This window comes from Neoarius graeffei, chromosome 23 (genome assembly GCF_027579695.1).
Source record: "Neoarius graeffei isolate fNeoGra1 chromosome 23, fNeoGra1.pri, whole genome shotgun sequence".
Classification (NCBI taxonomy): Eukaryota; Metazoa; Chordata; class Actinopteri; order Siluriformes; family Ariidae; genus Neoarius; species Neoarius graeffei.
In genome coordinates, this window is record NC_083591.1 from 18,991,866 (window position 1) to 19,017,588 (window position 25,723).

Genomic DNA, 25,723 nt, shown 5'->3' on the forward strand with positions numbered 1-25,723 from the left:
ACAGACAGACAGACACACACACAGAGAGAGAGAGAGAGACACACACAGAAAGAAAGAGAGAGGAGTCAGACAGAAAGGGAGACAAAGAGTGATGGAAAAAGACACACACAGACCCAGAGAGAGAGAGAGAGAGAGAGAGAGTGTGATGGAGAAAGAAACAGAAAGAGACAGAGAAAGAGACAGACAGACAGACAGACAGACAGACAGACAGACAGACAGACAGACAGAGACGAATACAGTGAGACAGAGATGGGGAAAGAGAGAGATGGAGAAAGACAGAGAGAGAGAGAGAGAGAGCACGACAGACAGACACACATACACACAGATGGGTCAGGAGACAAATATGGTGAGAGGAGTCTTGCTTCTTCCTGTGCCTGCTATTTGTTTTGTGTGTGTGTGTGTGTGTGTGTGTGTGTGTGTGTGTGTGTGTGTGTGTGTGTGCGCGTCTCAGTGTCTCATTCCTCCAGATACAGAGGGAGTACTGACTTCATCCTGGACATCTCACCTGAGTTTACACAAATTATAAATTTGAGCATGAATAACAAACGCAAAACTAAATCTCTGGCATGTGAGGATTTAAATACGTAAGGAACGCACACTTCAGGCTGTGCTGTTATAGAAACATCAACAACAATGAGCAGCAGAGTTACTGCTACAACCCTCATGTTCAGTTCCAATAACATTCATTCGTTTTCCTTTAGTCCTCTAACATCACACCGACATGCCAACGATAACATTTATTTATTACACATCATTTTTATCCAGTTAGAGTTGCAGTTAATAGTGTGGTCCGTCCAGCGAGTGAGTTGGGTCTTGTTTCTATTGACACGGTCACAGCTTTAAACAGTTGCTCCCTCAGCAGCCTCTTCATCACAACACTCTGTCTGACCAATCAGAGGGACACAAGTGTCAACTTTACTGGGAATATTCAGGACTGGAGTTACAGGGAGCAGATCCTGAGAACAGACGTAGTGCACGTGTATGTGTGTGTGGTGTTCTGACTTTTGGAAACTGTTTATTCAGACAGAAAACCAGCAGCTCTAGCAGCTTTAACTTTCTCCTCGCGCTAAATCTCTGCCGCATCATCTCTGTGCTTCATCCATCACGGTGATCACTCTGTGGCCGGTGGAGAGGAATTTTTAATCCAATGTGACGGCTTTAATCGTCTCAGCTAAAAATACAGCGTGACACAGAGCTGCTTCCTGAACGCTGCGCTCTGCCCAGTGACAGACTGATGGAGCGAGGGAAAGCAGAATGAGAGAGAGAGAAAGTGTGTGTGTGTGTGTGTGTGTGTGTGTGTGTGTGTGTGTGAGAGAGAGAGAGATCAGCCTTACACCTGACTTGAGACACAGCAGTAAAGGCACTACAGACCATCAAATAGTGCAAGACAAAACAAAAGGGAACAGAAGAAAACAATGGATTAAAAAAAAGGAACAAAAGATACATTTAAGTAAGAATAAAAAAAACCCACAGACTAAAGACACTGAGTGAAAAGAGACAGAACAAATAAACAAACAAATGAAAGACAGAAACAGAAAAGAGAACAGGATGGATGAACAAAAGAATGAAACAATGAAAAGCAGACAGTGAATGAAAGGGAGAACAAACTAAATGAATGAAAGAAAGAGAAAAAAGGTGGAATGAACAAAAATGAAAGAGGGAGAGAAACTAATAAATGGAGAAAAAACGGGTGAGAGATGTGAAGAAAAACAAAGAAAAACATGGGAAGAGAAAGAAATGCAGACAGGAAAAAGAGAGAGAGAGAGAGAGAGAGAGAGACAGTGTTTGAGATAGATACTGACAGAGAGAGAGAGAGAGAGAGCAGGCGAGAGAGAGAGCAGGCGAGAGACAGACAGACAGATAGACAGACAGACAGGAAGAAAGAGAAACAGAGAGCAGGAGATAGTGTGTCAGAGAGATAATGAGAGAGAGAGAGTATGTGAGAAAGAGAAATAGAGAGTGTGAGAAGGAGACACTAAGCGCAGGAGAGAGATAGACAGTGTGTTTGAGAGAGAGAGACAGTGAGTGTGTGTGTGTTATACAGCACTGCATGTGAATTTCACCACACTGGAGTCTGCTTCACTAACACAATGGGGGGGGGGGGGGGGTTGAGTGTATGACGCAACTGCCTTGTAACTCCACCCACCTCTGTGCCTCTCTTCACACACACAAAAACACGAGTGGCTCTACAGTAAATATCACACATACCAGCACATTTGTGTGTGTGTGTGTGTGTGTGTGTGTTGTGACTAATGCATTTGGTTTGGTGGTTAATTCAAAACCCCTGAACACACACACACACACACGGGAAAAGGAGAGAGAGAAAGATGACAAGAAGAAAAAGAAAAGTTATTGACGTATTCAGAACAGGTCGATGGAACATGTTTGCTAATGGACAGATACAAAGCGCCCAAATATAACCCACTGTCTACACAAACACACACAGGCAAAAACATCTGTTTAATAACACTCATCCAGAAACTCTGAGCCTCTGAGATTCATCAGTGTGTTTGGGTCATCAGGGCATTTTTCGGGGGGGGGGGGGGGGGGGGGGGAATGACCAAAAGAAAACAAGAACAAACCAGAGAAAGATGGAACTGAATGTATGAAAGAAAAATAAAGAATGTAGGTATGAAAAGCATGAAAAATAAGAGCAAACAAAAGAACGAATGAATGAAATAAAATGTGAATGAATGAAAGTATTAAAAGCATGCACATAATAAACAACCTAAAGGACAAAGAATGTATGAAAGAATGAAAAGAAGAACAAATAAAAGAGCAAACAAGAATGAAGTAATAGTAAGTTAACACTTAAAAATAAGAAGGAACGGAAGAAAGAAGGAATGAAGAAAAGTAAGCAGGAATAAAAATTAGTAAATTACTACAAGAAAGAAAGAAAGAAAGAAAGAAAGAAAGAAAGAAAGAAAGAAAGAAAGGTGTGTGGCATGAGAGAGAAAGTGAGAGATGTAGAGACAGATAGAGACAGAGACCGAATTGGACAGACAGAGAGAAACAAAAAGAGACAGAGAGAGGGACAAACACAAAGAGAGACAGACGGAGAGAAAGCGAGAGAGAGAGAGAGACGGACAGGAGTGAGACCAACAGAGAGACAGACAGAGAGAGACAGACAGACAGAGACCAACAGACAGACAGAGAGAGACAGAGAGGAGAGAGACAGACAGACAGACAGACAGACAGAGACAGACAGAGATTTCTACACACCATGATGCTAAAGTAAGTATCCCATCACAGTTGTTCCTGCCCACAAAGCTGCTCTGACCAATCAGAGCACAGGAACAGTTTGACTCCAATGTTTTGCTGTTTATTCAGTTACTTTATTGTGTCGTCATGATCGATCATCACTGTCATCTACAAGTACTCTCTCTCTCTCACTTTTCTCTCTCTCTCTCTCTCTGTGTGCTCTGTCCCTGGCAAATATTTATCAGTGTTGCACGGTGGAATGGGGACAAACACAATGGTTTATCGATTTATGAGAATCTAAACGTAAATGTGTGTGTGAGCGGGAGAGAGAGATCGAACAAGTGTGTGTGTGTGTAGGCATTCCAAGAAATTATATTAAGAGGCACTCTGCAGCTCAGAAGGCTGCTGATGTTAACACACACCTCCATGCTGGATCAATCTCTTCACACCATTTTACTAGACAGGTGCGCATACGTGTGTGTGTGTGTGTGTGTGTGTGTGTGTGTGTGTGTGTGTGTGTGTGTGTGTGTGTGTGTGAGAGAGAGAGAGAGAGAGACACTGCTGACATTTCTGCGAATACCCCTGACCTAGAAGTACAGGTAGATCATCTCCACTGGAACACTGTTCTATTTAATAAAGAATATGATAGAACTGACAGATGTACAGTATGTACAGAAATCAATCATTTCTGCTCATTATTCCTGTCTAATTATGATTATAGTCACTCGCTTATTTTTCAAACACACTCGCGTTGTTAATTTAATGAAATGGAAAAAAAAAAAAAAAAAACCAGAAATACAAAAGCTTTTATTATATTTAATTATAGCTTATTATTTAATATTGTAAAACCAAAAAGTGAACATCTCGTTTGGATATTTTGTTCATTTCAAAACAAAAATCGAATGAAGGTACAAACGAAATGTCTTTGTGGAAAAACAAATATAAAAAGGTGTCATGTTTCTACACCAGATTGAGAGGATACACTACTGTGGATTCATGTGGTGCTGCTGACCTTCACCATCGACATCAGGGAGTGTAGAACAGGAAAAGCATAAGTGGGGGTGGGTGGGGGGGATGTGCACAACTCCCGGAACATAGTCCTTAACAGCGATGCAATTAGAGCCCAAAAAACTCAACGCTGCTTTACTGAAGTGATATAAAGCCTTGCTTCTGTTTGTCTGAGCTTGTGTGTGTAAGGAGAAGCCAAAAGGACATGGAGACTCGACACTGGTGAGAGTGTGTGTGTGTGTGTGTGTGTGTGTGTGTGTGTGTGTGTGTGTACACAAATACACTCTCGCTTTCTGCACTTCATATGTGACAAAAGGAGATGTATGGCCTGCTCAGAGCGGATGTGTTTTAGAGGAACGCACACGCGCGCATGCACACACACACACACACACTTCCGTTTTAATCCACATCAACTCTGGGATGTGAGGCGTGAGTTAAAAACATCACCACATCCAACTTGCATTTTCCCCTCCACCAAACACATAGGAGTGAAGTGTAAACACTCGCGATATCCATTTAGACAGTGAAAGAAAGAAAGAAAAGGACCAAAGAACAATCAACTAAAACTAACAAAAATGGAACAAAGAAAGATGAAAGAACAATCTACTAGACTAACAAAGAAAGAAAGAAAGAAAGAAAGAAAGAAAGAAAGAAAGAAAGAAAGAAAGAAAGAAAGAAAATTGAACAAACAGAACAATCAACTAAACTCAAACAAAAGAAAGAAAAATAAAGAACAACCAAAAGAAACAAGTGAATGAACATACAAACAAATGCAAGAAAGGAAAAAGAGAAACAACAGGAATGAAGGAAAAACAAATGAACAAACTAAACTGAAAGAGAGAAAGATTAAGCAAAAGTATGTACAGAACAACCAACAAAGAAAGAACTAATCAACAAACTGAAGAGAATAAACCAACTGATGTAACAAACAAGAAATAAAAAATTAATTTAAAAATATTATTAATAAAGAAAAATTTAGAAAGAATGAACAAAAAGAAAGGAACAACAAAAGAAAAGAGATGGAACAGGCTAGGAGTGGGGAAGAAAGAAAATAATAAAACTAAAGGAAGAAACAAATTAAATCAGAACAAACTCATCTCATCTCATCTCATTATCTCTAGCCGCTTTATCCTTCTACAGGGTCGCAGGCAAGCTGGAGCCTATCCCAGCTGACTACGGGCGAAAGGCGGGGTACACCCTGGACAAGTCGCCAGGTCATCACAGGGCTGACACATAGACACAGACAACCATTCACACTCACATTCACACCTACGGTCAATTTAGAGTCACCAGTTAACCTAACCTGCATGTCTTTGGACTGTGGGGGAAACCGGAGCACCCGGAGGAAACCCACACGGACACGGGGAGAACATGCAAACTCCACACAGAAAGGCCCTCGCCGGCCCCGGGGCTCGAACCCAGGACCTTCTTGCTGTGAGGCGACAGTGCTAACCACTACACCACCGTGCCGCCCCCAGAACAAACTCAAGAAATGAAACTAAAGAAAGAAAGAACTGAAAGAAAGACAGGAAGGTTAAAGGTCACACTGATGAGGTGTGCAGGTAAGTGACCCTCGCATCTTCACCATATCAACGAGTTACACTTTCCTTAAGCTGTTACTATAGAAACGAGTAATGATATAAACCTGTGATCTGAATTACAGCTGGAACTGAACTGCTGGAAATAATCACCAGTCAGAATAGAGAATATCATCATCATCATCATGAGAACATTGTGACTGATTTGCACGACACCAGCGTAACTGTGCAGAGACTTACCATTCTGATCATTGTTTTCCTGTCACGCTGAATTGTCCTAAATGTGTTACACCATACTATCACTTTCTTTTCTGCTCACACCCACAACCTTCTTTCCTCAGTTCCTTTTTTTTGCTTACTTTCATAATTCCAGATGGGGCAAGTGATTTACACTTATCTGTAAAGGAAAATTAAAAAAAAAAAAGTCCAGCAGTGAGGATGGTGGGTCACTAGTAAGGTCAGTAGTCAGGAATCAATCCAGCAATTTGTCCATAAGGCAGTCCAATAGCCAGTCGTACGCCCAGGAGTCAGTAGGTAGTCTAATATTCAGTCCAGTAGTCAGTTATCAATTCAGTCATCAGTTCAACAGTCATCAGCCCAGTAATAAGTAGCCAATCCAGTAGTCAGTAGTCAGCCCAGTCATCAGCAGCCAATCCAGTAATCAGTAGTAATAACAGGCCAGTCCAGTAGTCAGCTCAGTAAAATGCAGCCAGTCCAATAGTCAGCTCAGTAGTAAGTAGCCAGTCCAGTAGTCAGCTCAGTAATAAGTAGCCAGTCCAGTAGTCAGCCCAGTAGTAATTAGCCAGTCTAGTAGTCAGCCCAGTAATAAGTAGCCAGTCCAGTCGTCAGCCCAGTAATAATTAGCCAGTCTAGTATTCAGCCCAGTAATAATTAGCCAGTCTAATAGTCAGCAGCCAGCTCAATAGTAAGTAGCCAGTCCAGTAATCAATCGTCAGCTCAGTAGTCACTACAATAGCCAGTCAAGTAGCCAGTTGTCAGCTGAGCAGTCAGTAGTTAGTCAAGTAGCCAGTCCAGTAATCTGTAGTCAACATGGTAAATCAGTAGTTGGCCCAGTTTTTAGACTTCTTACTAAATAGCAGTGTTGTTGCAGGGGTTAAACCAAGCAGAACTGACATTTACTAAACACCCCAAAACAACAGCTATCACACAATGGTACAGTAATGAAATATCACACAGCACAGTGAGACAAGAGTATGTGTATGATGTTGGGTGAACAGGAGTGACATGGCATGCTAGGATTACAGGATTATAAATAAAAGCAAACTGTTGCCAGATGTGACCTGAAATGGAGAAATAAAATTCAAACCCATGGCACAATTGTTACACTTTTACACTTTGCGGTGTTGTGACTGGGCATCATCCAGAACCATTGATGGTTCTAAATAGCTGATGTGGACCAGTGGGTGCTGATAAAGCTCTCTCTGTGTGTGTGTGTGTGTGTGTGTGTGTGTGTGTGTGTGTGTGTGAGAGAGCGAATCAGCTGATAGAACAGTTTCTGATCAGATCATACAGCCAAAGTTCTGGATGATGCCCAGTCACAACACCGCAAAGTGTTGTGACTGGGCATACACAAAGTTATACCCAGATCATACACAAACCATACCCAGATCATACACAAAGTTCTGGATGTGTGCGCACAACACCGTGTTAGTTGTATGTGTGTGGCACATCTGAGTGTGTGGCGCGTGCCCTCTGGGTTTGCACAGCTATAATTATGCCTGCCAGTAAGCTGGGTGGTACCGCCCTGAAATAGGCCGCGGGCGGCGGGCAGACACAGCATTCCTGTGTGACAGGCAGACTGAGGGGGAGGAGCTGGCTCTCAGACCACACACACACTCACACATACAAACTCATGTTAATACACACACACACACACACACAAACTCAAAAGAGTGTTAACACACCACCCCCCATCAACAGAGCACATTTTCAGCACCATTATAGTGTAAGGGTATAAATTAATGTCCTATTATTTACACAGAGAGAGAGAGAGAGAGAGAGAGAGAGAGAACACAAAGCAGCAGAAAACAAAAAAGAAAATGAGGTGTACAGAAAGAGGGAGACAGACAAAGACATTTCCTTTGAAGCTAAAGTTCGCATGGACTCGCATTTCTTGTTTTAGGATTAATGTCATTTGCAACACTAATGACAAAGCAGTGCTGAATTAAACATGGGGAGACAAAGAGTGAGACAAGAAAATAAAAGATACAGATGACCAGAAGCAAACAGATTAAAAAAAAGAGCATGAAAAAGAAAGACTGAATGACAGAAGCACTGAAAAAAAAAACAGAGATGGTGAGAGACAATCAGAGAAAGACAGAGCAATAGAGAGAGACAGACAACTGGGCAGAGAGAACTAGAGAGAGAGAGAGAGAGAGAGAGACAGCAAGAGAGAAAAAGTACAGTGTGAGAGACAGCAAAGAGAAAGAACCAGACACAGAGGGAGAGAGCACGAGAGAAAAACACACAGAGTGTGAGGGAGAAAGTGAGAGTGTAGGAAAGACAGAGAGGGAGAGAGTGTGAGACAAAGAGATAGAGACAGAGAGCGCGAGCAAGCAAGAGACAGTCAGAGAAAAAAACAGTCAGAGAGAGTCAGAGAGAGAGAGAGCAAGAGAGAGAAACAGAAAGGAAGAGAGAGACACAAAGTCAGAGGGAGAGACGCACAGACAGAGAGAGAGCGAGAGACAGTCAGAGAGCAAGAGACACACAGTCAGTGAGAGAGACAGACAGTCAGAGAGAGAGAGAGACAGACAGAGAAAGACACACTCAGAGACAGACACACACAGTCAGAGAGAGAGAGTCAGAGAGAGAGACACATACAGTCAGACAGAGAGAGAGAGAAAGACACAGAGAGAGACAGTCAGAGACAGAGAGAGAGAGACAGAGTCAGAGAGAGACAGACACACACAGTCAGAGAGAGAGAGTCAGAGACAGAGAGACACAGAGAGAGAGACACAGAGAGAGAGAGACAGTCAGACAGAGAGAGAGTCAGAAACAGAGAGAGAGACAGAGTCAGACAGACACACACAGTCAGAGAGAGAGAGAGAGAGAGAGAGAGAGAGAGAGAGAGAGAGAGAGACATGCACACACACAGTCACAGAGAGAAAGACAGAGTCAGAGAGAGGCAGACAGTCAGAGACAGAGAGTCAGAGAGAGAGAGAAAGACACACACACAGTCAGAGAGAGAGAGAGAGAGAGAGACAGACAGAGAGAGAGATACAGTCAGAGAGACACAGTGAGAGAGAGACAGAGCGAGAGACATACACACAGTCAGAGAGAGACAGAGAGAGGCAGGCACACACACACACACACACACACACACACACACACACACACACACACACACACACACACACACACACAGTCAGAGAGACAGACACACACACACACACACACACAGTGAGAGAGATAGTCAGATACAGACAGTGGCTTGTTGGAACAGGCAGTTGGGAGAACTTTCAGACAGTCACCAAATCTGAATGGAAAAAAAAACATCTCAGCTAACGCGGAACAGGAGAAATGTCCCACTCCTTCAATCTAGGACTGTCATGTGTGTATAAAAGATGCCCGTTCCACCCAGGTGATAGAGTTCAGTCTGATGTACAGGCTGCATCTCCATCCTAATGCGTTTACAAGAAGGGAAAGGACGTGTGCGTCCCCTCAGCGGTCAGTGCTCGCTGAAATGAAGTGCTCACTTTCACAGTTTCTCTTCACTGCTCCACGCTTGCTAACTGAAAAGCTGCATTCCTTCGCTCGCGCTTTCATTCAGGAACATGTACAATTCTGTCATTACTTTCTTCTACTTTACTTACTTTGCCATCGACTCCTCATCGTACTTGGTCTTCAGGTCAAACAGCTCTGCCTGAGTGGTTTCGAGTGCTGCGCACAAAAACACAAGAACACAGTCAGGAAGAAAGAACGAGGAAACTCACTGGATTTCATGTCCACAATTAATTCTGAATGCTTTGTGTGTTGGCGCCGTGCAAAGCTGCAGACGTCGTGGTGGCCAAACTAACACACATGATCATTATCACTATTTTAGCTTTCACAACTGGTTACGAAAAGGCTGCAATTTGTTTGGGTTTAGAAGCTGCGAGGCTGAAATCAATCCGAGTTTCCACACTGAAATGAAATGCAACACCGCTCTGAGAGAATAGCTTACTGTCAGAATGTACGAGTAAGGAATAAAACACTCTGCTGGAGAGTCATAGGAAAATATAGGGGTGACGCTGAGGTTGATTGTTTTCCAATAACAGCAATAATATTTTCCTTTTATAGCAAAGCAATGTTCCAGATTAATTAACAAAATAATTCGCAATTAAAAACGTCTCAAATATACTCAAACATATCCACTATTTCTGATTATAATTCTGCTATTAAAACCACGAACAGATTATGAATCCTATTTCTAGGCATTTTTACTCATTTCATGCTTAAATGTTCTTATTCTCATGGCAGAATAATTTCCACATTTCGAGAAATACTTCCAATGAACAAAATTATCTGCCAATTAAACATGTAACGATTCACTCTACTCATGATGTGATTTTCTCACAATATTAAAAAATAAAAATGTAATTGCCAAAAAAATACTACATTTATTTTCCTATCCTTTGTCAAATTAAATACTCCTTTTGTTAAATAAACACACACACACTTTGGTTTCATTTTCCTAATAACCAATAATTATTGACCCACATTTGTAAAGGTTGCAGTAAAATATAATAATCAATTAACTAAAATATTCCTTTTATTAAATATTTAAAAGTTCATAACAAATAGTCCTTTCCTTAAGACACATTTGTACTCCTTCCATTTGCTTCTTTCTCTTTTCTTTACCTTTCACTAGTCTGTAAAAAGAGAGCTCTGATTTCTTCTAAAATCTATTTGTACAGTCAACTGCACAACAGCACTTTCCCACGTTAGAGACGCCTTTTTTTTTTTTTTTTTTTAGCATTTTTGCGGCATTAGAGCTGTGCTACTTCCTCCGAGGGTGAAGTCACGTGCATTTCTGCTATTGTACATTATTGCTGTCTAAATAGCACAATTACCGCTAGGAAAAAGTATGATTTCGCGGCCTGATGATCACGATTCATGTTTCATCGGTTCGAATGATAATAAATTTGTATCGCTGTTTACTGTCACTCAATATATGTATATACCTACTGCTGAACAACACTATTTAAAGCTTGACCAGGCTTAATAATCTTATATTTGAGGGGTTGTTTTTGGGAATCTTATTGGAAATATAAGATTAGTTCGGACTATATTATTATTATTATCATCTCATCCAGCCAACAGTTTGTGTCACCATGTGTTGCCTGTCGTCCGACCAGCATCATCCACGTTTCATGAAAATTGCTTCTCTCTCAATTCTTCACCGATTTTTTTGGCAGGAAGGTAGGTCTACCTGGGGTGCATATAGCTTCTACCCAAATTTGCATAATTGCAATTAATAATGAAGATATGGAGTAATTAAGCCCCAATGAGCAGTTTCCACACAAATCGCTTCTCTTCCCTTAATTCTTCCCGGCATGAAGGTAGGGGTACCTACTGTAGGGTGCCCATAACTTCCACCCACGTTTGCTGAATTACAATTATTAATGAAGTGATGGACTAATTAAGCCTTAATGAGTAGTTCAACAAAAATCACTTCTTCTCGGTCAATTCCTTGCCGTTTTGGATTCTTTCTGATAAATAGGTTGGTATTCCTAGGGTGGATATCGCTTCTATATATAGCTTGTATATAGTGTATATAGCTCGCAGCATTTATTGTACAAGGTGGCCCACTTTAGATCGTTCCTTTGGAGTAGACAGGGCCGGAGTGAACTATGCAGTCATTGACGGTCTCACTGTTGTTTTCATTATTATTATTATTGACAATGTTACCTATTTTCACTCAATGTCATTTCTCACAGTGTTAAGACATCAATGCAAGACATTTTATCCATTTATAGTAAATTTACGAGCTATGTTGTGGAATGCTCACTAAGTTTTACTTCCTGTTCTCATGTATGCTACAGCAGCAATAAACATTCATTCCCTGAAGAGACCCTCTTTTTTTCTTTCGATTGAAGTTAGTAAGACAGTTACTAAGTTCTGTGACTGAGATAAGTTGTGAAGCTCTCACACTGGAGACTCCCTCCATAAATGTTAAACAAACATCTCCTTACATAATAACGGACATTTCTTTATTTCAATTACTACATCTTTTGCTGTTTAACACTTTTCAGTAATTTGTTTATTATTAGTCTTGGATTACGTGTACCATATACTGCAAATCCCTGTAAATTGGCCGTTACCATAGAAACAATACAATGTTACAGGTGGAAATACTGTTAAAGGTGCTGTAAGAGGAAAAAAAAATCAATCAATCAATCAATCAATCAATCAATCAATCAATCAATCAATCAATCAATCAGATACCTTCTGACCAACCAGATCCAAGACCTCAACAGTGATGTGGTGTAATCACAATTATTCTATCCACATTCACTGGATACAAGGAATCACGCACTCTGATTGGCTACTCTACTACTAGGATATCAGCTCATATACTGTGAGTAGAGAAAAACAAAATGGCGGAGCGTGTTGCTGAACCAACCGAGGACGAAATAAAAACACTACTCGAAAACAAAACCCCAAAAAATCCAAAAAATAAAAGTAACAAAATAGGGAATAAAAGTATTTGATGGTAAGAACGCATCTTTTTTTAAATTTTCAAGAATTATCATCGCATTTTTCACAAATTGCTCCTGTCATTTCACCAGTTTGTTTACATTCTTCATCTTTAAGCATTAAAATTTGTTGAATTTTTTTCGACTGGTTCAAAAGCTCAAAGAAGTTTGAAAATTACAAAATGCATGTATGACTCGATGTCGTGGAATAACTGTTAATTAGAGATGCACCGAAGTGTTGAGGATCGAGTCCTGGCTGATCTGTTCCGATACACACAGGGTGCGTTTTCACTCAGGAAGTCTGCATGTTTCTAACTAGAGGACTGGACTGATTCACCAGGACTGATTTTAGCTCCTCATACGGTTTTACTTCCTGATCTCTGAATTTGTAGTCAACAGCCAACCAGGAATTCCTGAGGGCAGAGGTTGTCATATATAGACATGCTCTTGGTAATCGGATCACATTGGTGCACCAGTAATCATAAATATCTCATATATAAATGTGACTCTTGATTTTTTAAAAATATTCCTCAGCCTGGTACCTGTCTGTAGAGTCTGAGCTTTGTGTTCTGCCTCTTCCAACCTGGAGGCCATTGATTCCTGCGACTCTTGCAACTTCCTGTCATGGGGGGGGGGGGGGGGGGGGGGACAAAAGAAGGCGAATGAAGCAGAAAAATCAAAACGGAGGAAGCTGCAGAAGCAACAATTTAAAATGATAGTCGACTAAAATATCAGGTTCTTCTTCAGTTGATCTGTTTAAAATAAGACACTGCTGTACCGCCACATAAAAAACTCACAAATTTCATAGAAGACTGAGCTAAAATCAGCGATGTAATATGAAACGAAGTTCAGACTGGACTGTATGAGCAGCCTGCCTGAAGAAACAGCAGGGATTATTTTAGGAAAATAAAGCAAACTTCGAGGGTGGAACTGCAGGACTATGGCTGTCTGAGTTATTAATAAAGCCAATGAGATATTACCACTGAGATATTAATAACATAAGCACAATGAGTCACTCTCTCTCTCTGTGTATGTCTCCCCATTTCGCCCACTCGCTCGCTCTCTCTCTCTCTCTCTCTCTCTCTCTCTCACACACACACACACACACACACACACACACACACACACACACACACACCTCAGTCACCCTCACAGGAAGCTGGCTGACCAGACAGGAAGAGGACTGGATCCTGACGCAAAGGAAGTACGCGAAAACCAAAGGCACAATTGATTAAATATGGATACTATGACTGAATAACGGGTTTCGGGGCTGAAAGTTAAAAATTTCACTCGGGCCATTTATGGACATTTTTATTCTCTGCAACTCTTTCTTTCTAATACGTGGAGTTAACTAGGCAAGTCACAAAATACAATTCTTGTACCTTGATAACTGCCTATATATAGTATTCTATTCTATCCGCCTGCCTTGTACACCGTTTTGCGTCCAATGTTTAATTTTCTACGTGCAACTTCGCATTCCTTTTGATGGTTCAGGTTTATTTTGAAAGTCATAAAACATTCCCTGCTTACAACTTGCATAACTTTGGTTGTGGCCTCACGTTAAATAGATAATCACATGACGTATCTAATTAGAATAATCTTCTTGATGAGGGAGTTCAAAGGACAACAGCCAGACTGGTTCAAGCTGACAGGAAAGCTATGCTAACTTGAACAACCATTCTGCACAGAAAAGCATCTTCAGCATGTCAGACCTCTCGGTGGATGGGCTACAGCAGCAGGAGATCTTATCTTGTGAGGAATCTGATGCTACAGTGGGGGCATAGAGATTGGACAGACTGGATAAAACATTGTCAAGTCTGACGAATCATGATTTCTTCTAACAGTAGTAGAGTAACAATTTGGTGTGACTCCATAGACTGGTGGGGGTAGTGTAATGTTGTGGAGAATGTTTCCTTCAGCACCTTAATACTACTCAAGCATTGTTCGAAGCATTATACCCACCTATCTGAGCAGCATAGCTGACCGTCGCTTTATTTCCACAATTTGGACAAATCCAAATGCAATTATGGTCACCACAGAAACTCAAAGAAATGTTTCCAAGGAATGTTATCTTGTGGAACCCATGCCATGAAGAACTGAAGCTGCTTTGAGAGCAAGAGCAAGTATTAGGATCATATTCCTAATAAGTGGCCCGTGACTGTCTAAGTCTGTATGAGTGCAAAAGTTTGTGCACCCTTAGAACAAAGTGTAGTTGATTATAAAGCCATGTCTTAGGTGCCATAGGGCTCATTATAAGTAATAAAAACTATCAAATAGTGTCATAGCAACCAATATCTTCCAATACAATAACAATGTACGTCACATCACAACAACATCCTTCTATTCTCCTCACCTTTTTTCTTCCCTCTTTTCAAATTCACCCAAAAAGCAACATATGCAACTATTAGCTCACAAATCGAAAAGCTATCTGGACATTGTTTCGACACAGCTGCACTCGCCGACTGCTTTTACTCCTTTAGTAAATAATGACGTCATCCTTCTTGCGGGAAGTATAATTTGAGATAATCATATTAACTTTTATGGTGGATGAAATGAAACCTGGCGGTGAACTCACTGATTTTTAGACGCCACAGTAATTTGTGAATCGTTTTTTTTTTCTATTTACTTATTCCACCAAAACATAGAACTTGTTTGAGAGTTTAATAGCAGGATGTCTGTGTGTTTCATCCTCACCTCTCTTTCTCTGCATAGTCGTTGTGAAGCTGCTGCTCTTTCTCCTGTGCCAGGTTCTCCGCCTGGTTCTTCAGGGTCTGTTCGTATTCCCGGATCTTTTCTTTAAGTGCTTTGATAGTAACCTCTGCTCAAAAACAAACACACATGCGCGCGCACACACACACACACACACACACAGTCTTGATCAGTTCTGCTCTGGGATTTGAGGAACCTTGAATCGTATAAAATATTTAGCGCAAAGACTTGGGTCCACTAGTTAGTGATGTAAATGACAATGATGTCACTGGCATGAGCATTAAAGTCCAATGACACTTTTGAAGCTGATCTGTTTGAGTCTTTGAATGAGGAGGTGAGAGAGCTAGACTGATGAGCAAACATTCTCAGTGTCTGCTGAGAAACAAAGCTCCAGCAATACTGATCAATCAAACAGAGCATTTTCCATCATATCAATTTGAACCACTTCTTCCTCAGAAACTGGCTGTCAAAAGAAAAAAAAGAAAAAAAAAGAAAAAACACGCACTGGAAAAAGTTACTGTACTGAAAAGTCCCATTTTCCATAAACACGGGAAAAAATTAAGGAAAAACGAATATGAATGGTAGCGAGCATGGACTATGCCAAAGTAATGAGAAGTGAAAGCTTGAGCTGAGAAAACACTTCTTTTCAGCGTCGGACGCATTTCCTATTCGGATAGCAGTCACGCAGAACATTAACTGTTCACCAGAGTGAGACGAACAGTATGAAATAAAATCAAAGATGAAATGTGTCTTGTGTTACTTTAAAATAATAATAATTCACAAACAGGACAAACAAAGGCATCGAAAGGCATCTCGCTCATCATCTCGACACTTCGAACGATTTCCGGAGCCACTTGTGGATTTCAGCGCCGTATCCTGCGACGTTATGGAAATGGAGTTAACAGGGTTGAGCATGTCTTTGGGGAAATAAACAGTTTAATATCCTGCTTGCTATTTTGAATTTTTATTCCTACCACGGTGCTGTCGAAAGCTCAAATCTGATGGGTCCAAACGTGAATCGGCTCAGTCGTGCACTGAAAACGTACAAGACAAATCATGTATCGGTTTATATTAATGCGCATTTTCTAATACGTGATCGTTTTGTACTGGGATTTGTACGAAGGACACTCTGGGTAACCGGAGACTAATAATAATAATAATAAAAAACAGATCAAATGTGCTGCTTGGGGGGGTTGGGGGGGACGACACACCAACTAATCATTGATGTTGAAGATTTCTGGAAGATGTTTGTTGAACATGCTCAACTGTCAGACCTTTCTAACAGTTCGGAGATTTTCCACCCAGTCTTCCGAACTTAGTTTTCGGAGTAACATGAAAAGTTTTGTTTTTTTGTTATCTTATTAACTTCGAGAGAGAGAAAAGAGGCTTTATGCAAATGAGCCTGATTAGTGAGGATGAAGAAATAAAAGCATGCACAGTGCCTTAAGTGGGCCAGTATGCAGTACCGCCACTTCTAGATTTTAACCCCTGGCGTACCAGGACTTCCCACAAGCTCACAGTACCCTTTCCTGTCCTCTCCATATCAGAGTGTCTCTTGGCAATTCATTATGACATTTAAACTACATTACCCAGGGTGCACTACGCGATGCTCACCTCTCTCGACGCTCACTCGCTTGTTCACGGAGAAGTCGGAAACAGCAAATGGGAAAAACAAAGAAACAAAAAAACAGGACAGTAACGTTGGCATGGCTACAAAAGGGCACAAAGAGAATGAGAGTCGAAACGGAGTCAGATGATGACGCAGCTCTTCGACAGTCAAATTCTACTGCAGCAGAAAATGCAGGTGGAGAGCAGCAAGCTAACACTAGCGCGTCTGCTAACAGCGAAGAGCTTGTTGCTACCGATACTCCAGCCAACTGACAACATACCTTCTCTGATTGAAGTAGTTTGTTTAATAAATTAATTTTGTGAAAACTGGCATTGTCTTCCTGTCTTTTATTGACTGTAGAAATTCAGAATGTGTTACTCGATGATCGGCTGATACCAACCACCCGACTCATATGCCAACAGGTGAACATGGGGAGTACTGGCACTTTTTTTTCCCACTTAAAGCACTGAGCATATATAAAATGTGCGTGTACATACTCGGAAGCTAGGATGTACATTTGTTACAAGTTTCTTAGCAGGAGGTTCCTAGAGCGATCAGAAAAGTGCATGTGCAAGACAGAGTTGCTCATAGCCACTGATTGAGTGCTCCAAGTGCGAGTGTGTGTGAGCAGCGGTGTGTGTTACACACAAAAGAGAGAGGGAGAGCGAAAGAGAGAAACAGAGCGGCTCTGTGTGTTCACGTGTGATTTAAACTGCTGCCTTGCAGGTCTGACATATAATCAATAGGAGCAGCTCCCTTTGGACGCCTTTTCGCCCATAACTGCTAAATTGAACTTTAAACATTTAAGTTGGGAGGAATCAATGGCTTCTGTTGGGAAAGAGAGAGAGGCACAATGAGAGAGAGAGAGAGAGAGAGAGAGAGAGAGAGCGAGCGCCTGGGGTTAAGACATCCTGTTTCTGCAGGCAGCACTCCTTCAAGAGAGGTATTTTATTGTTTGTAAAGATAATATTAAACAATATGATAACGGTGAACAATATTTAATAAATAAAATATTTATTTATTAAAGAATTAAAGGACCAATGGTCGAACCTCGGATCCAGGAGGAACAATGCGGTTTTCGTCCTGGTCGCGGAACACTGGACCAGCTCTATACCCTTCATAGGGTGCTCGAGGGTTCATGGGAGTTTGCCCAACCAGTCCACATGTGCTTTGTGGATCTGGAGAAGGCATTCGACCGTGTCCCCCGTGGTATTCTGTGGGGGGTGCTTCGGGAGTATGGGGTTCGGGGCTCTTTGCTAAGGGCTGTCCGGTCCCTGTACGAACGGAGCAGGAGTCTGGTTCGCATTGCCGGCAGTAAGTCAGACCTGTTCCCAGTGCATGTTGGACTCCGTCAGGGCTGCCCTTTGTCACCGGTTCTGTTCATAATTTTTATGGACAGAATTTCTAGGCGCAGCCAGGGGCCGGAAGGAATCCTGTTTGGGAACCACAGGATTTCATCTCTGCTTTTTGCGGATGATGTTGTCCTGTTGGCTTCTTCAAACCAGGACCTTCAGCATGCACTGGGGCGGTTTGCAGTCGAGTGTGAAGCGGCTGGGATGAGAATCAGCACCTCCAAGTCCGAGGCCATGGTTCTCGACCGGAAAAGGGTGGCTTGCCCTCTCCAGGTTGGTGGAGAAGTCCTGCCACAAGTGGAGGAGTTTAAGTATCTCGGGATCTTGTTCACGAGTGAGGGAAGGATGGAGCGTGAGATCGACAGGCGGATCGGTGCAGCCTCCGCAGTGATGCGGTCGCTTTACCGGTCCGTCGTGGTGAAGAAGGAGCTGAGCCAAAAGGCGAAGCTCTCAATTTACCGGTCGATCTACGTTCCGACTCTCACCTATGGTCATGAGCTTTGGGTAATGACAGAAAGAACAAGATCGCAGATACAAGCGGCTGAAATGAGTTTCCTTCGCAGGGTGGCTGGGCGCTCCCTTAGAGATAGGGTGAGAAGCACAGTCACTCGGGAGGAGCTCGGAGTAGAGCCGCTGCTCCTCCACATCGAGAGGAACCAGCTGAGGTGGCTCGGGCATCTTTTTCGGATGCCTCCTGGACGCCTCCCTGGGGAGATGTTCCAGGCATGTCCCCCCGGGAGGAGGCCCCGGGGAAGACCCAGGACACGCTGGAGGGACTATGTCTCTCGGCTGGCCTGGGAACGCCTCGGTGTTCTTCCCGAGGAGCTGGCCGAGGTGTCTGGGGAAAGGGAAGTTTGGGCTTCCATGCTTAGACTGCTGCCTCCGCGACCCGGTCCTGGATAAGCGGAAGAAGACGAGACGAGACGAGACGAGAATTAAAGGAATGGATCGGAAAAGAAAAGATACATGTACACATTTTCTGTTTACTGTAAACGTGCTCCATCAGCAATAATGCACTCATTGCATTAGCATTGCATTAGCCTTGAAGCTCCAGAGTAAACATCAGGAACCAATCTTGGAGCCAAGAGCGACTTTGCACAGGAAATCACACTTCCCAGTCATGCGTCAACAGTTCAGGCTGGTGGGGGTGGTGTAATGTTGTGGGGAATATTTTCTTCAGCGCCTTAATACTAACCAAGCATTGTTTGAAGCGTTGTCCCCACTTATCCAACTATTGTAGCTGACCACAGCTTTATTTCCACAATTCGGATAAATCGGAAAAGCAATTAAGCCATCAATCCTGTCACCATGGAAACTCAAAGGAATGTTTCCAAGGAAATGTGACCTTGTGGAATCCATACCATGAAGAATTGAAGCTGCTTTGAGAGCAAGAGCAAGTACTCGGATCATATTCCTAATAAGTGGCCCGTGACTGTCTAAGTCCGTATGAGTGCAAAAGTTTGTGCACCCTTAGAACAAAGTAAAGCCAGTGAAGTTGCTATAAAGCACCATGTGTTCAGTGCCATAGAGTTAATTATAAGTAATGTGATAGCTAGCTTGTGGGAAATGGTAAATGAGCAAACTGGGAGGAAAACTGGGCTGAAAAAGCACATGCCTCACTTGGGATTCACACCTGAAAGTGAAAAGTCTCTTGTAGTTTGTCAGTTCTGATGAAAAAACATAGTAGCTCGAGCTAAACAGTGCAAAATTATTTGCTTGATTAGCAAAGTGAGCTATCGGAGCAAACCACAGATTCATCAGGTCCGCCGATTACAATACACTGGCTGACCATCACACCTACTGTATACAGTGCCTTGAAAAAATATTCATACCCCTTGAACTTTTTCACATTTTTCCACCTTACAACCATGAACTTGAAAGTTTTTTATTGAGATTTTATGTGATAGACCAACACAGAGTAGCACATAATTGTGAAGTGAAACGAAAATGATAAATGGTCTTCAAAATTTTAAACAAATAAAAATCTGAAAAATGTGGTGTGCGTTAGTATTCAGCCCCCCTGCATCAATACTTTGTAGAGCCACCTTTTGCTGCAATTACAGCTGCAAGTCTTTTGTGGTATGTCTCTACCAGCTTTGCACATCTAGACACTGAAATTTTTGCCCATTCTTCTTTGCAAAATAGCTCAAGCTCAGCCAGATTGGATGGAGAGCGTCTGTGAACAGCAGTTTTCAAGTCTTGCCACAGATGCTCAATGGGATTTACGTCTGGACTTTGACTGGGCCATTTTAACACATTCATATTCTTTGATCTAAACCATTCCATTGTAGCTCTGGCTGTATGTTTAGGGTCACTGTCTTGCTGGAAGGTGAATCTCCTTCCCAGTCTCAAGTCTTTTGCAGCCTCCAACAGGTTTTCTTCCACGATTGCCCTGTATTTAGCTCCATCCATCTTCCCATCAACTCTGACCAGCTTCCCTGTCCCTGCTGAAGAAAAGCATCCCCATAGCATGATGCTGCCACCACCATGTTTCACAGTGGGGATGGTGTGTGCAGGGTGATGAGCAGTGTTAGTTTTCCGCCACACATAGCGCTTTGCATTTAGGCCAAAAAGTTCAACTTTGGTCTCATCTGACCAAAGCACCTTCTTCCACATGTTTGCTGTGTCCCCTACATGGCTTCTTATGCCTGTCTTTCAACAATGGCTTTCTTCTTGCCACTCTTCCAAAAAGGCCAGATTTGTGGAGTGTACGACTTATAGTTGTCCTGTGCACAGATTCTCCCACCTGAGCTGTGGATTTCTGCAGCTCCTCCAGAGTGATCATGGGCCTCTTGACTGCTTCTCTGACCAGTGCTCTCCTTGCTCGCTCTGTCAGTTTAGGTGAACGGCCATGTCTTCGTAGGTTTGCAGTTGTGCCATACTTTTTCCATTTTTGAATGATGGATTGAACAGTGCTTCTTGAGATGTTCAGAGCTTGGGATATTTTTTATAACCTAACCCTGCTTTTAAACTTCTCCAGAACTTTATCCCTGACCTGTCTGCTGAGTTCTTTGGTCTTCATGATGCTGTTTGTTCTTCAGTGTTCTCTAACAAACCACTGAGGCCTTCACAGAACAAGTGTATTTATGCTGAGAGTAAATTACACACACTCTATTAACTAATTAGATGACTTCTGAAGGCAACTGATTGCACTGGATTGTATTTAGAGGTATCAGAGTACAGGGGGCTGAATACTAATGCACACCACATTTTTCAGATTTTTATTTGTTTAAAATTTTGAAGACCATTTATCATTTTTGTTTCACTTCACAATTACGTGCTACTCTGTGTTGGTCTATCACATAAAATCTCAATAAAAAATTTTTAAGTTCGTGTTGTAAGGTGGAAAAATGTGAAAAAGTTCAAGGGGTATGAATACTTTTTCAAGGCACTGTATCTCCTTGCTGAAAAATCCGGAATGGAATGAGTTGTCCTCCACTCTTCTAATGAAGGATAGATTTCCATGACATTAGTAGGGGCTCGTTCGGGATTTGGGTTCATTCAGCTACAAGAATGTTAATGATGTCAGGTGAGGAGGTCTGGGGTGCAGTTCATCGCAAAGGTGTTCAGTGGGGTTGAGGTCGAGTTCTTGTGCCAAGGTGGGCGTGGAATGACAAGCCTTCATGTCTTCACGGAGCTCAGTAAAAGGGGAACTAAAGATGCCATAGGATTGGTTCGAGTCGTTTGGATTCGTCGCCTTTAGGGCACCATGGGATAGTACATGTAGAAGCTGGGTACGTTTGCTGATTGCTGGTGCGAGCACAGGTTTATCGAGAACAACCATGTTGATAAACAACCAACACTGAATCTATGAAACAAACACTTTATACCACGCGAGTATGAGAGAGACAGGCTCAAATGTGAGAGGAGAAAGTGTGTGCATGTGTGTGTTCTCACCCTGGTTCTTGACCTCGGCAAACTCTTTGTTGTAGTCCTCCAGCGTCTCGCGCAGTTTCTGGTTCTCCGTCTCGATGTCGTGCATCCGCTGTACCTTCAGCTGCAGCTGCTGGCCGAGCTCCAACACGGGGACGGGATCTGAGCGGAACACACACACACACGTCATACACGTCCAAAAACCTCCAGAATCGGGTCATTTTAAAAAGAATAACCTCCTAGTGAAAACTTTTCCTATTTCTTATTTTCTACAGCAGCAACATGTACATACACAGTGTTTTATAGCACTAAGTGGTGATGTGTGAGAAATCTTTGTGTGCCATGCAGTGTGTTGTGTGTATGGTGATTAGTAGAAATCTTACAGATCTGTGTAAAGCCTTAAGAACTTTTAATAATGCACTTAGAGAACTTTGTGTGTGAGTGTGAGTGTGTGAAGGTCATCAGGCAGGCAGTGTTCATCCATCTGTTTCCTTCACACACACACACACACACACACACACACACACACACACACACACACACACACACACACACACATTTAGCAAGGCCAGTGCGGCACACGGTGCACAACAGCTGATGACTAGAGAAGCCCAAGGGCATGCTGGGTACTCTCTGATGTACTCTGTGATGAAGAGCCTAATTTGTTAGTGAGTGAATCAAGGGCACAGCAAACTTAGTCGCGTACACCCACACCTACTCAAAGAAAGATGCAGAGAGCAGCTCGAAGTCGACATCATGACATTCAACAGGAGAAAGAACACGATCAACGACACACAGACAAATAATAACATACAAGCAATCGGAGACACACACACGGGAACGGAGACGGAGTGTGTGACGGGACAAAAGACGGGCGCTGTGACTAATTACTCCTGTTTCTGGGTGCAGAAGCAGCGAGGCTAAGTTTAGCTGCTGTGCTGTGTGTTTTTGGAGTGCTGACACTGCAGCCTTCAGCTCAGTGTGTGTGTGTGTGTGTGTGTGTGTGTGAGACTGTTCCATCACTCGCAGCTACTGCAGAGACAAGTGGAACGGGGGGAATACACTAAGAAACAGTGAAAGAGAGATTAAGAGAAAATTAAATGAGGACAAAGTAAGAGAGGAAAACAACAGTAAACTGAAAGAATAAAAGTAAATGAGGCTGAGACAGTCAGAGAGAATGAGAGAATAAAGACGGAATAAAGGAGAAAGAGAAAGCAAAAAACACCAATGAAAAGTAAAAGAGAGAAAAAGAAAAGAAAAACATTAGCAAGTAAAAGTGATGGAAAGATCAACAATAAAAAGAGGGGAAGAGAAAGAGTGAAGAAAAAAAGATTGAGAGAGAAGCAAAGTAATGTCAGGATAAGAGAGAAATATGAAAAGGAGAAAGGGCAGAGAGAACAAGAGAAACAAGGTAAAAGAGAAAGAAATGCTAAAAAAAGAAGAGTAAAGACATAAGAAAAAGGGAGAGAAACAATGAGCTGTAAACGAAATGAGTAAGAGAAAGTGTGTGTGTGTGTGTGTGTGTGTGTGTGTGTGTGTGTGTGTGTGTGTGTGTGTGTGTGAGAGAGAGAGAGAGAGATGTACAGGAGGGAGATACAGAGCTGAGATGACTGTAGTGTCAATCTGAATGAGACAAGCTGCATGTCCACTACAGCGTGTCACTCACAGAACCATGTGGCAGGAGCTCCAGGCTCTGTGTGTGTGTGTGTGTGTGTGTGTGTGTGTGTGTGTGTGTGTGTGTGTGTGTGTGTGTGTGTGTGAGAGAGAGAGAGAGAGAGAGAGATGGACAGGTGTGATGATGAATGATGGCTGTAACAATGCTGATGTTGCAGTGTGATCTTAATCGGAACTGCAAAAGGAACAGCACAGCATCCAGAGGCCTCCTGTCTCTTTCCCTGTATCCATCTCCCTCCAATTGTCTCTCTCTCCGTCTCCCTCTTTGTCTCCATGTCCCCCCTAACTCTCTCTCCCTGTCTCCCTCCCCGTCTCCATCTCACCCCAACTCTTTCTCTCTCCCTGTCTCCATCCATCTGTCTGTCTCTCCCCGTCTCCATCTCCCCCCAACTCGGTCTCCCTCGCCGTCTCCATCTCCCCCCAACTCTATCTCTCCCCCTGTCTCCCTCCCCGTCTCCATCTCCATCTCCCCCCAACTCGGTCTCCCTCCCCGTCTCCATCTCCCCCCAACTCGGTCTCCCTCCCCTTCCCCATCTCCCCCCCCAACTCTGTCTCTCTCCCTGTCTCCATCTCCCCCCAACTCCGTCTCAGTCCCTGTCTCCAGCTGTCTCTCTCTCCCCAACTATCTCCCTCCGTCTCTATCCATCTGTCTCTCTCTTGCCACAACTGTCTCCCTCCTTGTCTCTATCCCCCCAACTGTCTCCCTCTGCGTCTCCATCCATCTGTCTCTCTCTCCCCAACTCCATCTCTCTCTTATTGTCTCCATCCGTCTCTCTCACCCCAACTCCGTCTGTCTCTCCCCCCAACTCTGTCTGTCTCTCCAACTCTCCACCTGTCTCTGTCTCTCTCTATAACTGTGTCTTTCCGTCCTTCTCTCTGCAATTCCAGGTCGGTCTGTCTCTACAACTTTCTGTCCATCCGTCCCTCTCCAACTCTCCACCTGCCTGTCTCTCTCGCTCTCTCTTCCCCAACTCTCCGCCTGTCTCTCTCTCTTGCTCTCTCCCCAACTCTGTCTTTCTATCCTTCTCTCTCTCCCTCTCTCTAACTCCAGGTCTGTCTGTCTCTCCAACCTTCTATCCGTCCATCCCTCTCTCCCCCAACTCTCCATCTGCATCTCTCTCTGACTCCCTGTCTGTCTCTGTCCGTCTCTCCAACTTTCCACCCATCCATCCCTCCCTCCCTTTCCCCCAACTCACCATCTGTCTGTCTGTCTATCTGTCTCTCTATCCCCCCCAACTGTCCATCCATCTGTCTCTTTCCCAGACTCCCTCTGAGCCCTCTGGGGACCTCAGCCTCAAACCCCAATCCTCATCAGGTTGGGTTTAATGTCTGTGTGACTAATCACATCACACCCTGCCTCCCATGGGAAGACTTTCATTAACGAGACAGCTGGACTAATTATGTAATCATGTGATTACACACACACACAAAGAAACCTTGAACACGCTGAACCTGTGTTTGTTGTTTCACTAAAGTATTGGCACCCCCACCCCAGCTGTGTTTGGCTCTATCTACTGCCATGAAGTGAACACTTTCACTAAATAGCACACGCTTGTGTATGGGCTATGCCTCAGGACGCATCTCGTCATCACACTCAATGGGAGCCACCTTCCGATATGACGTCCAACCCCCAGCCCCCCACCCCCACACTCACCTGGGACATCGATCAGTTTCTTATAGACGTTCAAGAAGGCAGCCTCTGCTTCTTTACTTCTTTTACTCAATGCGTCAATCTGGTGGAGAAAGAGAGATGACATGGGGAAAGTCAGAACAAAAGACTACACACAAACATCTTGACATGATCAGACACACAAACACACACACACCTAGTAATAATGATATAAGAGAGGCAAAGATATTTCCATAGCTTCAGAAAGATGAAGTGATTGAGTGGTAGTGAAAGGGAGAACAACAAGGTGTGTGTGTGTGTGTGTGTGCAACCTGTACCAAATCATTCCTATCTACTGTATCAGTGCACCTTATCAGAGCACAACAGCTGCCCCCTGACTGTTGGCACACGCATCCCTGTGCTTTAGTGTTTATCTCTCTCTCCATCCCACA

General features: G+C 43.0%; 1 protein-coding gene across 7 annotated transcripts in view; it reads right to left on the reverse strand.

The window, feature by feature from the left end:
* Positions 1 to 25,723, reverse strand: part of cux1b (cut-like homeobox 1b) — a 296,665-nt gene that overhangs the window by 108,018 nt on the left and 162,924 nt on the right. For all 7 annotated transcript variants that reach the window (XM_060905892.1, XM_060905893.1, XM_060905888.1 and 4 more), the window contains exons 4-8: positions 25,317 to 25,395; positions 22,013 to 22,150; positions 15,140 to 15,263; positions 12,988 to 13,064; positions 9,581 to 9,647 (exon numbers count right to left, since the gene is read on the reverse strand). In XM_060905892.1, coding sequence (XP_060761875.1) covers positions 9,581 to 9,647; positions 12,988 to 13,064; positions 15,140 to 15,263; positions 22,013 to 22,150; positions 25,317 to 25,395 — 485 coding nt within the window. The remainder of the gene's footprint in view (positions 1 to 9,580; positions 9,648 to 12,987; positions 13,065 to 15,139; positions 15,264 to 22,012; positions 22,151 to 25,316; positions 25,396 to 25,723) is intronic.